The sequence below is a fragment of the Vespa velutina genome, chromosome 20 (genome assembly GCF_912470025.1).
Source record: "Vespa velutina chromosome 20, iVesVel2.1, whole genome shotgun sequence".
In the NCBI taxonomy this organism is placed as follows: domain Eukaryota; kingdom Metazoa; phylum Arthropoda; class Insecta; order Hymenoptera; family Vespidae; genus Vespa; species Vespa velutina.
The window spans coordinates 644694-661626 of record NC_062207.1 but is presented as its reverse complement, the minus strand read 5'-3'; the positions used below and the strand labels follow the sequence as shown (position 1 = coordinate 661626).

At 28.6% G+C, this 16933-nt stretch overlaps 1 protein-coding gene, 1 long non-coding RNA gene and 1 pseudogene across 2 annotated transcripts; 2 read left to right on the top strand and 1 right to left on the bottom strand.

Annotated features, from left to right (window-relative positions):
* Positions 1–274: 274 nt before the first annotated feature.
* Positions 275–7187, bottom strand: LOC124956148. Its single transcript, XR_007103124.1, has 7 exons — positions 7041–7187; positions 6213–6301; positions 4773–4920; positions 4051–4444; positions 3804–3957; positions 1043–1219; positions 275–409 (listed from the first exon to the last, which is right to left on the bottom strand). It is a non-coding gene; the product is annotated as an uncharacterized LOC124956148 (long non-coding RNA).
* Positions 7188–12291: 5104 nt separating this feature from the next.
* LOC124956175 lies at positions 12292–14025 on the top strand (annotated as a pseudogene).
* A 1210-nt stretch (positions 14026–15235) lies between these two features.
* On the top strand, positions 15236–16702 carry LOC124956174 (piggyBac transposable element-derived protein 4-like). Its single transcript, XM_047511647.1, is given in 1 exon segment — positions 15236–16702. A coding segment is annotated over 1 exon segment (1467 nt).
* The last annotated feature ends 231 nt before the right edge of the window (positions 16703–16933 follow it).

The following is a 16933-nucleotide window of genomic DNA, read 5'->3' as shown; positions in this document are numbered from 1 at the left end:
CGAAATGGTGAATAGAATGGAGTTACAAGTAGCAGAAGATCTCAGTGCTTTAGGGACGTAAGAAGCGATAAGTGGTTAAAAGGAATAATTAAGAAAAAGAGGGATATTAAAAAAAGCAGATATGGAATAAAGTGGAAAAATGTGTGCTAAGTTAAGAAAAGATGTGCAAGGTGCAGTAAAGAATGAGAAAACCAAAACACTTGATCTTAATGTGGAGGTGATATAATTTATTTTAACGAAGTAGTACATATGTAAGTTAGTCGGAGCACTAACATGATAGCGGAAATGAAAATATGATGTTTGAATTAATCAGTTCAATTCTAAGATTATAAACTGATAATGATAAGAAGCAATATTAAGATTATATCAAATGAGATTCCACTTATATATTCATATCCTATTTCAGGGCCTGAAATGAAAACTAATATAAATAGAATATAATATAATAAGAACTAATATATATAGAATATTGGAGAAAGGGAATATATGGGAAAGACGCTTGTAATATATTATAATTCGAAATATAATATATCACAGTAATTGTAAAATATATTGTTAATACTTAACATACCAAATATTTCGTGTATATTTGCATATTTTTCGTACATATTTGCATATGATTTCGTGAATAAATATCATATGCTACTTACATACTTATCGTGAATAAAGATGCAGAGTCTACTGATAATAAAGAAGATACTAGTCATCAATCATCAGATCAATGGATTTGAGTCAAGGAAAAAGTAATAAATCGAAGATCTGGGGTTATATCGATAATTTTTGCCATAAAATTAATGATAACCAGATAGCACACAAAGTAAAACATAACCAGAAGGCTATATAAGATAAGCAGACATGGGGATATACTAAATCAAAATTTTTGTAAATATTACAATCTTAATGAAGTAGTTGATGTATGTATTAATGAATCATTAGTAACATTGAAGAGAATTGTATAATTCTCAAATAATTTTTAAAACAGAAGCGTCAGTAATACAATATTAAACTATTTAAATTATTTTATAGTCCAGGATATACATACCAATTTCAAATATATTCTGGAAAAAAATCAAACGCACCATGTTTAACACTAACAAGTCTTGTATGAGCATGTGTAACAATATACCCTATAAAGGCCACACAATTTATGCAGACAATTGGTATACCAATACCAATTTAGTTGAAAAATTAATTGCTTGTAACACTCATCTGGTAGAAACTATAAGGAAAAACCGAAAAAGAATATCCGTAGAAGTTAAACTAAAAAAATTAAAACAAGACAAGTAGATTGCAATGCAAAATAGGAAAGGGATTATGGTTCTTAAATGGAAAGAGAGACGAGATATTTTAATAATTTCCACAAAACATTTGGCGGAAACAGTAACTGTATGCAAAAATAATTACACACATGAAAAACTAACAGTAGTTTTGGATTACAATATAGGAAAATGTGCTTTAGATTTGTCCAATCAGATGATAGGATATTCTACACTACACAGAAAAACCGTCATGCGGTATATGAAATTTGTTATCGAATTATTATTAAATACATCAGTTACAAATGCGCTATTATTATTTAAACTGACATCGAAAAAAGAAAAATAAAGATCTTTGACTCTAGAATGGAACTGTCAATTCAACTCTCACAGTGCCATGATGTAGGAACATTAGGGCCATCAAATATATCTATCCGAAGAAGAGTAAACCATGAAATGTAAAAGAAGGTAGGACTAGCATACCCGGTGCGAAAATTTTACAATGTTAGCAAAAAAATTTGGCAAGTTTTAGAACAAAGAGTGTTAAAATTCAGACAAAAAGCCATATACTTCCCAGATTGTATTGATCAGCTACATTTACGTTTGAAATGCTTTAGTGCAATATATCGATAGATAGAAGATTTGATAAAAATTAATTTTTCATTTTTGATTTTAAGCAAAATAAGCAAAATTGTAACGCGACTGAAGTTCCTGTAAATTGTGATGAAATAAAATTATATTATGTATAATAATAATTAAGATAAAAAAAAGTAAAAATAAAAATTCAAATGACTGCTCTGAAAGAGTCATTACAAAATAGCCAATATTCGGAAAGAATATACCATTCATAAGATTTTTACAAATTACTACATTTTTGCATTTAACAAATAATGATACAGTTGACAATACAGACTGATTACATAAAATAAAAGTTACAATAAATTTGTTTATTCATAAATTCAAAAATGTATACACATGGATGTCACCATTAATAAATCATTAATGCAATTTAAGAGACTTATTCCATATAAACAATATAATCCAACCTACAAAGATTTGGCATAATAATTTATAAATGATATGAATCAGCGTCAAATTATTGCTATTTTCAATAAATTATTTTATATGTTGAAAAATAATATACGTCGCCGAAACTGTTTTTAACAATAATTAAAAATAAAACTCATGGAACTATGCGTTTTAATAAAACCAATATACCAATTTAGTAAAACCAATATAGATTTTATCGGTACAAAATTAAAAACGGGAAAATATAACTGAATCGAGAAAGTAAATGAAACGTTTATGCCATTTCTACAAAGCACGAAACTGCAGAAATAACTGATTGTAGGCAAGAATAAATTCAATTCAATCGTATTTTGAAACCAAAATATGTCACTAAATATAATAAAAGCATGATTGAAATTAATCGTTAATTTCTTTTCGTATTATGAGATAATATATAAAAAAATATAGAAAATTTTTCGTATATACATTCGACAAGGCACTTTTTAATAGATATCTACTATACGAAACAATAAATAAAGAAAAAAAAACAAAGTTATATTGAATATAGAATAAATATTATAGAATTATTATTAAAAACTGCACAATTAGTGGATTACGAAAAACGATTCAGAATAACTTATCGAATAGCAATAAACATCACGAAAACTATAGATGCAACATTGGGCTCATTTTTCAAAGAATATAAAAAAAACAATAAAAAAAAACAATAAAAAAAACAATAAAAAAAACAAGAAAATAAAAAACAATTTAACAATATCAAAAAATAAATAAGAGCTTATAAAATTAGTGAAAAATATAACAAATGCATTGAAACAACATGGAAATACAAAAGATGCCAAATTGTGTTAGACGTACCATGCTGCAAAGATATCACACGATTATTAATTTTTTTTAAATGATAGAAATTAAAAATAAGCGTTTCTTCACAAATTGAAATAAAATGTTACTAGTATTTCTAGGCCAAAATTATTTCATTTTACTGGATGAATTGTTCTCGATTATTGCATCTAAAGAAGATCTCGAAAGACTTACTTTTTGTGTTATGATCTGTTTGATTATATTATAATGTTTAAATGCATGTGCAAAAATATATTTATTCATATTAATCAGATTTTATAGTTTTTATAATAATAAATTTCGTTAACATCCACATAATTGGCAAACGTTCAAACACGCATAGTCAAAATACTGCAGAAGGCAACGTGTTAGCGCTTTCGTCACCAATTGTGACAACCAATCGCACTTAAATCACACTTCAAAGAGTTGTTGCATGACTCGTATTAATTAAATGACTCATTAGTAAAACAAGAAAATATTATCCTAAGCTAATGAAACTAGACTATGCTCAATAAAAAAACAACTAAAACTGTACCATTCAAGAGTAAATCCAAAAAGTTAATTATTAATGGCTATTCATCAACAATTAATAGAAAAAATTACAACTAGTAACTCATGTCAAGTCAAATCTTTCATCCTCGACATAATATATACAGAAGGGATTTAAATTTGTTCACTCACTGCTTAAGATCCACAATCTCCAAAACACTCGCCCCGTTGTAGCTCGAAATTTATGTAAGCTGTTCCGTAATAAGTCCAAAATGAAATAAATCGACGTAGATGGATAATTAATTAGATTGAATTTGTAATACATTGACTTAATGACAATGCAAATCTGAAAAAGGATTAAACACAATTTTTATTAAATTTATCGTAATAAAAAAAAATGTAGAATTATATTAGCTATTTAATTTAAACATTTATTTACCAATATTCTTCTACAGAAGTATAATAGGTCCTTGATCATCTTCCATGATGCACTGACTCAAATACGCAATAATTATTTAATAATTAAGAGGCAAACAATGAGTTTAATTCGCGAATGTCTATTGCTTGTTTTACATATAAGTATCTACAGTATATCTGATTGCAGAGAAAAAGAAAAAGAAAATTTTATACGAACAAATATTGACTCTATGACTGCTTTGGACCCAAATTATTTATACACACATATTTCTAAAAGTTTTTTAACATCATAAAACGCAAACAAATTTAAATTAACTGAAAAACATTAACAACAAATTTACTTCACAATTACTTTTTTACTTTATCGAAACAAAGATCGATTCATCTATTGCTGCACGAAGAACTGCAATCATAATCTGAAAAAAAACAATATCAGTATCATTGTACAGTACAAAAAAATTGTTAAAAGTATATAGTCAAAAAATAAAAAAATATTTGAATTCTTACTAATAAAGAGTAGTAATGAAATAAACAAGAACATTATAACGATAATAAAATGAATTAGAAAATAACATCACCTACGAATCACAGTATTGTCTAAAAAATATTAATAATGTTCACAATGCTAATTATTTTATAATAAAAATATATAGCATAATTATTAATAATTATGATAATTTTTAATTATTCTAAAATAAAATGTAGTCAAATTTTCACTGGAATAATTAACCAGCAAATACTTACCCAACAGAAGAATAGCCGAGAATGTTATTACGAGTAGGTATCGTATCATTCTGAGAAAGAGAGATCATCTATATCCATCCCTGCTATAAATCTCTCATAAGTTCGTACACGAAAACAAATTTCCGAGAATGATTACTGATATCATTTCCTAGGACGTAATAGAAGAATTATTCATATTTAACATACTCTCATACATCAAAACATACTTGACCTTTTTTATTAACAGCACACTTAGCTTACCTCGGCTACATAAGAAAAACAGCAAAATATAATACACGACCTTCACTGTGTTTCCAACTTCGTAGATACATAGAGTTTTATGTATTATTGTATATATACAAAATATGTATGTATGTTACATATAACATATAGTACCCAATATACGTAGTATGTATTATAACTTATAAACAGTAATACACTATTCTTTTGACAACACAAGCTCTTACAAAATGTCCTTTCTTGTCTTTCAAATCCTACCATTTTTTCCGACCTATTTACATATATTTATCCTTAATTTATATTATAAATAAGATAGCATTCGCTGTCCTATGTATTATATCATGCGCTTGACAATAACAATTCCGAACGAAACAGGTCACTCGTTCGCTGATATGACAAAGAAATGTCTTAATTTTGAAAATTCTACATATGTACATGTGCGTATCTGTAATAAATGTATGAACATACATATATTTATCCATGACGAGTTATATACACAACGTGTACGTGTGATATATGTATGCATATATATAGTATTAGTATTCATATTAGTATCTATCAGGAATATACACACATGTATATATATTATATGTACGATATATTAAGTACACATATGTATGTACACGAATATATACGATTTAGATAAAAATTAAATATAACACTTAATACGATCAGTCAAGATTAATAATTGATAAATTATATTCCGTTCAACGAGTCATCAGTAGAAATAAACATGCGTGATCAGAACAGAACCGTATTTACAACTTTCAGATTCTTCTTCCACAATTTTCTAGTAATCCGTCATCCGTCTAGTAAACCCGAAAAATCGAAACTAGCTAAAACCCAATTTCAATCCTAAATTTTACAATTGACTGTCAATAGAACTTTAACAGCCAATAGCTGTTGTCCATCGCATCTATCACGTGCCTAGCAAGCGAATGTTTTGTTTATTTTTATTCGATTTTTTGAAAAGGACACGGACTAAATTATCTTAAAACAAGAAAAACAAACATACCACAAAAATAAAGGTCAGAAATTCGAGAAAAATATGACGCAATAGCACGGCGATGAAAACATGTAAACGGTAATTTTATCTTCGCCAACATTTCAGAAACGCAATATTTTCTTGACTTGCAAACATTATATCGTAGAAATCTCATGTTTGGTGATCGATTATGTATATTGGACGAATAAGTAACTTATAAAAAAAATCTTAATTACCTGTAATTACGAGATGATAAAACTTCGTCATCACATACGGATCCCAACTAGTCTCAGCGATGCCGGTAACAAGAATGACGAAGACCTATCTATGGAGCACCACATTTTAAACATTTTATACTAATATAAAAGCAAATAATAAATCGAATAATAAGTAAAATTATCTATGTAATAAATCTGAATATCTCATGTAAATATTCTGAAGAAACAATATCTCTATTTATTCATTTTTATCTATAAGGGTTTAATAATATAGTTATAATAGTATAGTATAGTTAAATTGTATAATATAGTTAAAATATTATATAATTGAAATAAAATTCTAGAATTCGGTATCATCAGAAATGTTTAATCGGTTTCTGATAGAAAGTGATTTTTTTCGTGAAGAATTAATAATATACTAATAAATAACGGTGTCTCTATAAAAGAATAATCTAAAAGAATAAAGACTTACACAAAACTTTCATTATATACAATGCAGTTGTTCGACATTTAATTTTTTTACTGTGATTCTTTTTTTTTAACTTCATCCTCTACAAATCGATTTCTTTTTCGTATATATAAACAGAATTATGTAATGTGAAAGTTATAATATTACTTCTATAATTATACTATAATATATACACAATTAATATTATATATATTCAATTATATTATTATATATATATACTAAGTATAACATATACTTATTAAACATATGAAAAGTTTTATATATAAAGTAAGAATTTCTTTCTTGCAAAACGAAAGTTTTAATAAATTAATGTCCTAACCAAAAAAAAATAACTAATCTACTTTCTTGGACCAGTATTTTTATACATATATACTTACCTATTTTTGCTATATATGAAGAGAAACAAAAAATAAAACACCTGCTCTTTGTTCAAGGTTACATCTTGAAATTATTTCTACTTTCTTCTACCATCTTCTTCGTCCTTACAACTGATAGTAACTGACGATATACTGACGACACTTCTCGTGGACCTTCAGAACTAAAATAAGCATAAACAAATAATGAGAAGAACAAAGAGCCCAACTGATTGGCCGCACATGCGCACCAACATCACTTGTCGCACACATGCCCGCACGTACACGCACGCGCGCATGTTCTATTCAGTCGACTTGTATGCTCTTTATTTATATATATGTAAGTGTGTGTGTATCATTCTATGTATATATATCTACACATAAAAATGTATCATTATATATGTGTATATTGCGTTGTTTAAGGAGCAACTACGAGAGCTTTTCTAAATACGCGTCTCTATCAGAGATTAGACCAGCGATAATAATTGATTTGTACGAAGAATCTTTTCCCGTCCTTCCTAATCGTCAGAGTTATAGATTAACTGGTCGCTATGAATAAGAGTCAGCACAAGGCTAGGATACCATCAGAGTTTATTAATGCAAATTAATGGGAGAACGCGCATTCTTTTGTAAGATCCCGTGGAGCTTGTGAGGTAAATAACAAATATAGTGTGAATTATAGTTATCACAGTATATTTGTTGAAATAAGATACAATTGTTGCTCTATATATAATAACGTATACTTATGTTGTTGCTGTTTAGATTGAGGGATAGAATCGGGGATAGCCCCGATTGAGGCATAGCCAATGATATTGATAAGACTCGATTATTTTACTGCTGAGTAAAAATGCTTTGATACGATTTGATTGCCTATAGATTTTTCCCGAACTATTCACGAATGCATTAATGAATTAGGAAAGGAAAATGGAAAGAAAGCAGTTGAAGTAAACAGTGCTAGAAAAGGGAAAGCAATATCCTTATTGATCGTGAGCGTGTCAAGATAGTTTATTCGAAGTGTTTAAACAGTCTCATGTGTGATCCTTTGACCTGGTGACCGTGTGGACTTATGAGAATTGCATTGATATTTGAAGGATAAACGCCAGACAAACTCTTGGCTCGTCACACCTAAGAGTCTACTTTCACAGTTTATTTATTGCCCATTTCGACATATTATTGAAGACATTTGACTAAAAATGTCAAAACTCGAACAAAGTTGGTAATATGTTTTTGTCTATGTTCATTCTTAGCGAGTATCCAAAGAGTTCCCAAAAGCAGATATTTCGAATAGTAATATATATATGACCCATAGGAGAAAGTACTGTGAATAACTAAGGGATACACGTGTACGTCACAGTATATGATACACATATACATAGATATATATAATAGAAAGATACATTATATATATATAATTCATTTCTCTATTTTCACATGAATCTATAATGTATTACATAAAATATTCGTATTGTTACGCTATTAGTCTCCATTTCGAAAAATCCATCCTTCGTTGCCCTCTAAATCATATTAGATACTTAGAAAAAAATCTTACAAAGAAAAATGCCTTTTGACTCATAAAACACTCGTTATAAGCATATTTAAGAAAGAAATAAAATAAAAGAAGCTACAGTAGCATAACAGTAGCATAAGTCGCAAAGTAACAAAAATCTTATTTATTTTCAAGTGAAATTCATGATGATATTTCAAAACAATATTAATTATTTATATAAATGTACTAATTAGATTACTCTATGCAATGGAATATTTTTTAAAACATTTATGTACTTATATTAGAATCAAAGGATATCTGGTTTAAAGACACATCCGTCTGTTGGGAACGCTCATGTTTTCTCATAAACATAAATTTGTAACTTATGTATTGTATTTACATTTTATCATGTTTTTATTTTTAATAAATAACAATTATAATAATGATAATAATGATCTACAATCTTAGAACACACATATGAAACGGAACATATGGTATGTAAACTTTGAGGTTCAAAACCTAATCTTTCCAGCTCAGACAAAACTCTACTTTGTAGATGATGAATAAAAAGCAATTGCTTATGATTTTCATGCAAGTGAGGTTTTCCAAACAGCTTAACTTAACAACTTTGTTTATGATAATATATGATGATAGTGATATAAAAACAAAGAGTAGTAATATTTTGTTTTTTGTAATAAAATGTATGTAATATATTTATTGTCTTCAGAATTACTGGTATTTGTATTCAAATTTTGCAATTTCATTTAAAACACTCATAAATCTGTGTTTATTGTTTATTAAGGTATGACCATCATCTACAACAAATGTAACCAATAATATAAAACATATAATATACAATTTTCAACTCTTTATTTTGTTTTAAAAGTATTATTTGACAAATAAATATACACATTGCTTTTGACTAGACAAGGACTAGATTGACTGCGAACATTTTAATTGTAAGTTAATCTATTCTAGTGTGATTTTACATATGCTATAAGTAATAATGCCTATTTTCTTTTGCCAAATATATTAACATGATCTACGTTTACTATTAATTGACTTGTACTTGTATCTAACTGACAAATTTTTACGATTGTTAATAGATGTTTTGTATAAAAATATTTTTCTTTTGATAAAAAAGCATTTTTAATAAAATAGATATACATTTTTTTAGTTTAAGAATGTTCATTAAACATGGTTTTATAATGATTTACGTAATCAATGAGAACAGGCGTAATTCTTGACCGATTTTGATGAACGAGGTCGCATTTTAAAGACGAAGAATTAATCTAGGTCATAATTTTTCTGAATTTTTGAGAAAGCTTTATTCTATCAAAAAAAATCGTGTTAAAAATAGTATTTTTTCAAGAATAGTTTATAAACAAATAAAAAATTTTTCCAAAAATTCGACAAAGATTTATGGTAGATTCATCTTTAAAATAAGACCTCCTTCATTAAAATTGGTCACAAATTACTCCTGTTCTCGTTGATGAAGTAAATGATGTTTTCGACATTTTCCGCAATGAAAAAGTTTAATACTAGAAATTTGCGACGGAAGAGAAGCTTGTATCCCCTTTTCTGATCATTATATACACGATTGAATGTAGTATGTTTATATCCGTTAAGTAGTTCGTCTGTGTACGTGAACAGCCGATGATCAAATTTTCTAAATATTTTCAGACGCAAAGAAATGCGTTTCACAAAGAAGCTACGGTAATTCAATCGGTCATTTAATAAGCTTTCGAGTAGTATTCGAATTTCTAAAATATTGTTAAATTTTGGAAAAATTTATAATTCCTTATAGATTTTATAGATTAAAAAGATAGAGAATCTATAAGCAATGTACAGCACAATGGCAAGCATCTAGATTGATAATTAAAGAAATATTAGATTCGAGGCTATAAATGATTCCGGTTATTTTTTTATTGTATGAATCTAAATAAAAATAATGAACTTCTTCAATCAAAAATAATTTACTCTTTTTCTCCTCATTTTATAATTTAGTACGGTATTGCTATTCAATCTGTTATATTTATTTCCTTCAATGATGGTTGAATTTCTGACGGTGATCTCTGCTGAATAGGACACAGCAGTATAATTTTGTTCGATGACATGCGTATGAAGTATATATATTATAATAAACATATATATTATATATTATTTTTAAAAAAGATCAAAACACGAGTTCATTTCCACATTACAAGATTTTTCTCCTAGTGCTATTTTGTTATGGTTCCCTCTGTAGAAGTTCATTTCATATTATTACTATTACTACTACTATTACTATAATAATAATATGTAATATAATAATATTATAATAAGAATAGTAATAAGAAAAAATAGAAAAATATAATTATATTATATACATCATGACATATATGCTGACGGTAATTTATGATCACAAAAGAAGTAAAAAGCGTCATTATATGTGGTGATTTTATGCGCGAACTCTCAACAAATCGTGTTCTTGATAATTTCAACGCATGACTACCCAACGATAGATACGACTAACCTTTTGCACTCTAAGCAATTTTTAATAAGAGCTTTTAGCAATTCTAAGTTGTTTTTACAATGAGCTACTTCAGGAGTATTTCACCAGATTGATTAGAATAAGCAGATGCCGAAATATCTCCCTATATGTATAAAAATACGAAGTTATTTATAATTGCCGCCGCAACGACGACAATGGAGTGGAGAAGAAAACAACATATCATGAAAAGTAGGTTTTCACCTGCTATCATTATCTTTCTATATTATGGTCGTTATGTATTTGTTTCAATATTATTTCATCACCACGATCAGTCGAAGTTGATTGTCTTTATTGTTCTAATATAAAATGTATTAAATAATATCTAGATCTATATAAATAATATTTAAGTTTATTTTTATTATTATTATTATTATTATTAATATCAGTATTATTATATTATATTTTATTAGATTATATTATATTATATAATTATTATTATCAGTAGTAGTAGTGATAAGTGAAGCAGGATAGAGTAGACTAATACTACAGGAGAAACCACATAAAAAATACTGTTGGGAGTTCTACCTGATAAATAGTGCGGAAATGAAATCATGTTTTAATTTGTATAAAAATAATATAATATAAAAGTATTCATTAATTATTTTTAAGAAAATATTTGACAAATTCTTATTTTTTATTGCAGATTTGTATAATAATTCTTAAATGTTAATTATATTTATTATTTTCTATGTATTTATCATGAAATAATTTGAAAAAGATACGACTACATCGTATCTAACACGGACCATTGCGAGATAAACAGTTTCATCAAAGAACGATATATACATAACAGCATGAAAAGTGGAACTTCACATTTTACTTTCTAATGCAACTTACTATAATCCAACGAAACCAATTATTATTTATGGGTGAGTGGGGAATAACTATCCGATACAATAGATGCAAGGTGGCGACAGATACCGTTGCTTGTTTCCTAGTTCATATTTTGCCCATACCTGTCGCTAAGATCGTACACACTTAAGGTAGTTAACGTTAAATCCAACTAATAGTTTAAGTATTGGTAATACCAAAGGTCAATTTGTAATTTAATTTATTTTATAAAAATAACTATGAGGTTGTAGTTACCCAATGCTTCGTCGCTATAACCGCAGATATGGCGATCTCGTTGCGGCTGTAACGCGTCCTCTGGCAATACACATAACTAACACGCCTCGGCGCCACCTAACGCATATGTGGGTAACTAACCAAACACAGTGAGAAACAACAAAGATGCCGAAACAAAGTAAATGACAAAGATGTCGGGAACACAAAAGAAATCATTTATTCTTTCTTGGACTCTTCTTGAAGTCACAGCCGTAGCTGCTGGAAGTCACAGTATTATACATATTGTATATCGAATAAAGCTAAATAAAAATATTACTATTGTTATTTGATCTGCAAAGTTTCTGCGCGTAAACTATAGATGACAGTTCTTATTATTAGATCGAACATTAGATCGGAATAAGGCTGTACATGAATAAGGTATAATTTACTTATACATTTTTACGTAAAGAATTCAAAAAGTACACAATAAGTTAATATGATATCTATAAATGTAATTATAGTGACTTCTTATCCTTCAAAAAAATGACTCGCGCGAATGCCAATATAGTGGCATAACTTTCAAAAAGATAACATGCGAAAGCCATTATAATGGCATTTAGTAACTAAAAGGTTAAAAGATCATATGCGATATGTACGGCGTAGAATGAACTAGTTGCGAGAATGTTTTCACGTGAGCGTAGACGAAGCTGTGTTTATTTGGTTAGAATAACAATTAACCATCGTCACGGAAAAGTCACAAAAAATGCTCAAAGTGGCTAAGGTAAAATGATTATTATACATTAGTATATTTTATTTTATAATTATAAATTATAGCATACACAACTTATAATTGTAATATTTATTCACAATTAAAATTTTTTTTAGGTGAAAAACAAAGCTCCCGAGAAAATTTAAATCATAGCAAAACAGCTATTAAGAGAAGCAAAGAAAAAAATCTTGATGCAATAATGTTAAACCTATCTATAATTTTACATAGAGAACAATTCATTTGTAAATATTCCCTTTTAGCCACCTAAGCAGAAAATATAAAATCCCCATAAATTGGCTGATTATCAACATGGAAAATGAAATATCTATGACGACAATATGTGTAAGAATCATATTATAACGAATCGGATGAAATATGCTCGATGGGAAGTCAGAAACAATGCAAAGAGCAAGATACCTTAAATACAAGAAATAGGACATTTTATAGTCTTAGTTGTATTAGAAATATTTCAAGGTTTTATATGTCCAATTTATTTTAAATTTGTATATGAACGTGCGCTAGATGTTGATCATAGAAACATTACATTATGGCTATATTATATTGAAATTGAAATGCGCAATAAGTAAACAAATTATACCAGAAATTTATTAGATCTTGCAGTCACAATTTTACATACAACAAATCAATTTTGATACAAATACACATATATGGAAGAAATATTAGAAAATATTACTGATAAGATTTGATATAAAATTAGGGATTATTTTTTATTATCTAACTTGATTTTATAGAGATTTATTATAGAAACACGTCAAGTTTTTGAACGATGGATGGAATGGGGACCTGACTAACAGACATGGCAAACATATATTAAATTTGAATTACGATATAAAGAGATATAAAGAGCTAGGTAGAGATATATAATTGTATAGGGAGATATATAGTTTTGTAATAAATGTAGGGCGCAAAGTTTATGAAAATGTTATAAACTTTTCCGGAGATGAGAGTTTAGATGAAAAGCTTTTTACAGCATTCCCAAAATTTGAAGAAGGACAGAAAGGAATATTATTTTAAGATAACAATATATTCAGTATCTCTGTTATAATAAGTATAATTTTAATATTTCTCTGATAGCATGGTAGAGTAAAAATAATTTCTAAGTATGTTTTAGACAATATTTCAAAAGAAAGAACAAAAGAAATATATAATGCATATACCATACACGAAAAGAAATATGATGATTTTGCAAGTAATTAATACTATAAAGATTAAGGTTTATTTAATACGAAATATGAATTAAAAAGTTTTAAGTATTAATATTAATTTGTATAAATTTATAAAAAAATAACACGAATTTCATAACATTTTTAAATAGACATTGAAGATGTAATAATTAGCAAAAGAAAATATCAATATGAACAAGAAGTCAAGGAAAATTCTTCTATGATGCTTGGTTTGACTATCTGAGATTAGTAAAATCTGAAGAAAATCTAAAAGAATTAGAAACTTTATTAAGAGATTTTGACTGTCCTAGAGCTATTTATGAATTAGTTGTGTCTTAAACGAATTAAGTTATATTTTTAAAAATTAGTATTAAATATAACTAAAGCTGTCTTTTTCTTTTATTTTTATTTTTTATCAATAACATGTTTAATATTTTTATTATTTTTATTATTTAGTTTGGATATGCCTGAACTTTTATGGAAGTTATATATAGATTCTGAAATATCTCAGGATGAAATAGAAAATACTAGACAACTATTTGAGAGATTATTAGAACGAAATGCTCATGCCAAAGTAAGCGTGATTTCATGGTATGATTATTACTAAATGTACCAAATGGGGTCAAATGACCCCTTTTGAAAATTTACTTTAAATTCGTACATTTAATGTTTTTTTTCGATCATTTGACTTTCTGTAAATTCTTATATCATCCGATTATTCAATTTATCGCTTTTCGTTTCTCTCATAGCTTATTTTTTACCGACAAAAATTCTTTACCTACCTTACTTACCACGAGGGGTTATTTGACCCCATACGAAGTTTACGTATTTTTCGGCAGTTCTTCAACTGGAACCTTTGTTCTAAACTCAGATACGCTTCTCAAGTAAAGGTTTCATTTATCTGAAACTGATATGTTTGTTTGGTTTCGGCGTAAGCACTTGGACGACCCTACCAGGTCCATATAACGTAACGTATAAACAGAACGGACCCTTATCGGAGATTCACAAGCAACATTCCGTCCAATGAATTCCTTGTAGCTAAACGAAATAGAAATGCAGTCGTATATTGAGAGTCGCAGAGCAAAGATCAGAGCCTACAAGAAATAAAGTTCGACAAGCAGTGATAATACACAATAGTTTTAGTTATATTTTGACCATTTTTGTTTCATTCAATTGGCCTTGTGTTTCACTGCAATCCTGAATATGTGCGCACGGTCAGTGAGACAGGTGGAAATAATTCGACAAATAAGTGAAGTGCATTCAGGTGAAGAAGATTCAATACCTGAAGATGATCAAAGTGGAAGTCAAAGTGATTTTCCAGACAATGAGGAAACTCAGGATGATAATGTGGTTGCCGATGAAACTGGATATTTTTTGAATCTCCGTAGAGGACAGAAGCGCCAAAGATTTTTATCGGATTCTGAAAGTAATAGTGAACAGAATTTTGAAGACATTGTCACGGCTCTTGATGGAACTGTTTGGCAGCGAATTCAAGAAGGGCCGGCAATCGGAAGATCACCACTTTCTTTCAGAGAAGTATCAGGTCCAACGGCACACGCCAAAAGAAATATTATGTCTGGTAAAGCCTCATATGCATTTTTGGTGATAATAGATCACACCATTATTGAAAAAATACAGAAATATACAGAAGCAGAAGCTTTACGAGTTTTGGGGGCTGCATGGGATCTGTCTATAAAAAAATGATATGCATTTATTGGAGTGTTATATGTACGTGGCGCTTATCAGGCAAAAAATTTACCCATTTCTCACCTGTGGAATTCGAAGTGGGGACATCCCTTTTTTTCCAATGCAATGAGTAGGAACACCTTCTCAGAAATTTTGAGATTTCTGCGATTCGATGACAGAAACCAACGAATCCAACGTTTGAGTGTGGACAAATTCGCTCTCATTTCAGACGTATGGAAGAAATTCATAGAAAATTGCCAGAGTTGTTACAAGCCAGGCGCGGATCTGAGCATTGATGAGCAACTCTTTCTCATAAAAACTAGATGCAAATTTACACAATACATGCCAAACAAGCCCGACAAATTTGGAATAAAATTTTGGTTAGCGTCTGATGTAAAATCCAAATACGTTGTAAACGGTTTGCCTTATTTAGGACATGATGAAACCAGACCGACGTCAATACCACTCAGCGAATTTGTTGTGATGAAATTAGTTGAACCTTTCACCAACTGTAGAAGAAATATTACAACAAACAATTTTTTTACGACTGCATTTTTGGCTGCAAAATTATTGGCGAAAAGGACAACGTTACTGGGAACAATGCGTGCGAACAGGAAGGAATTGCCCGCATTTGCAAAAACAACAAAAGATAATTTGCAACTTCTTTCAACAATGGCATACAAATCAAATGACTATACGCTAACGATTTATAAATCAAAACCAAGAAAAAAAGTAGTGATACTGAGTACCAAACATAAAACCGTAAAAATCAAGAACAATAGGAAGAAGACACCCGAAACAATCATTTACTATAATAAATCTAAATTTGGCGTCGATATAGTTGACCAAATGGTGCGAAAGTATAGCGTCAAATCGAAATGCAATAGATGGCCTCTGCAGGTATTTTTTAATATTTTGGATTTCGCTGGAATCAATTCATGGATACTCTATCAGGTAACAACTGGGTTGAAGCTATTAAGGTAACGCTTCTAGTTACAATTAGCAGATGAGCTTGTTACAAAGTACCTCGAATTTTATGAAGAAGAAAAGGAAAACCAACGAGAAGGAATATCAAGCAGCTTCAATAATAATTCACAATCCAGGAAAAAATGTCAAATAAGATTTTGCGCAGACAATAAAACAACATAAATTTGCATAATTTGTAAAAAATTTGTTTAGAAATGTACGAAGGAGAAGCCCATCATATGTAAAAGA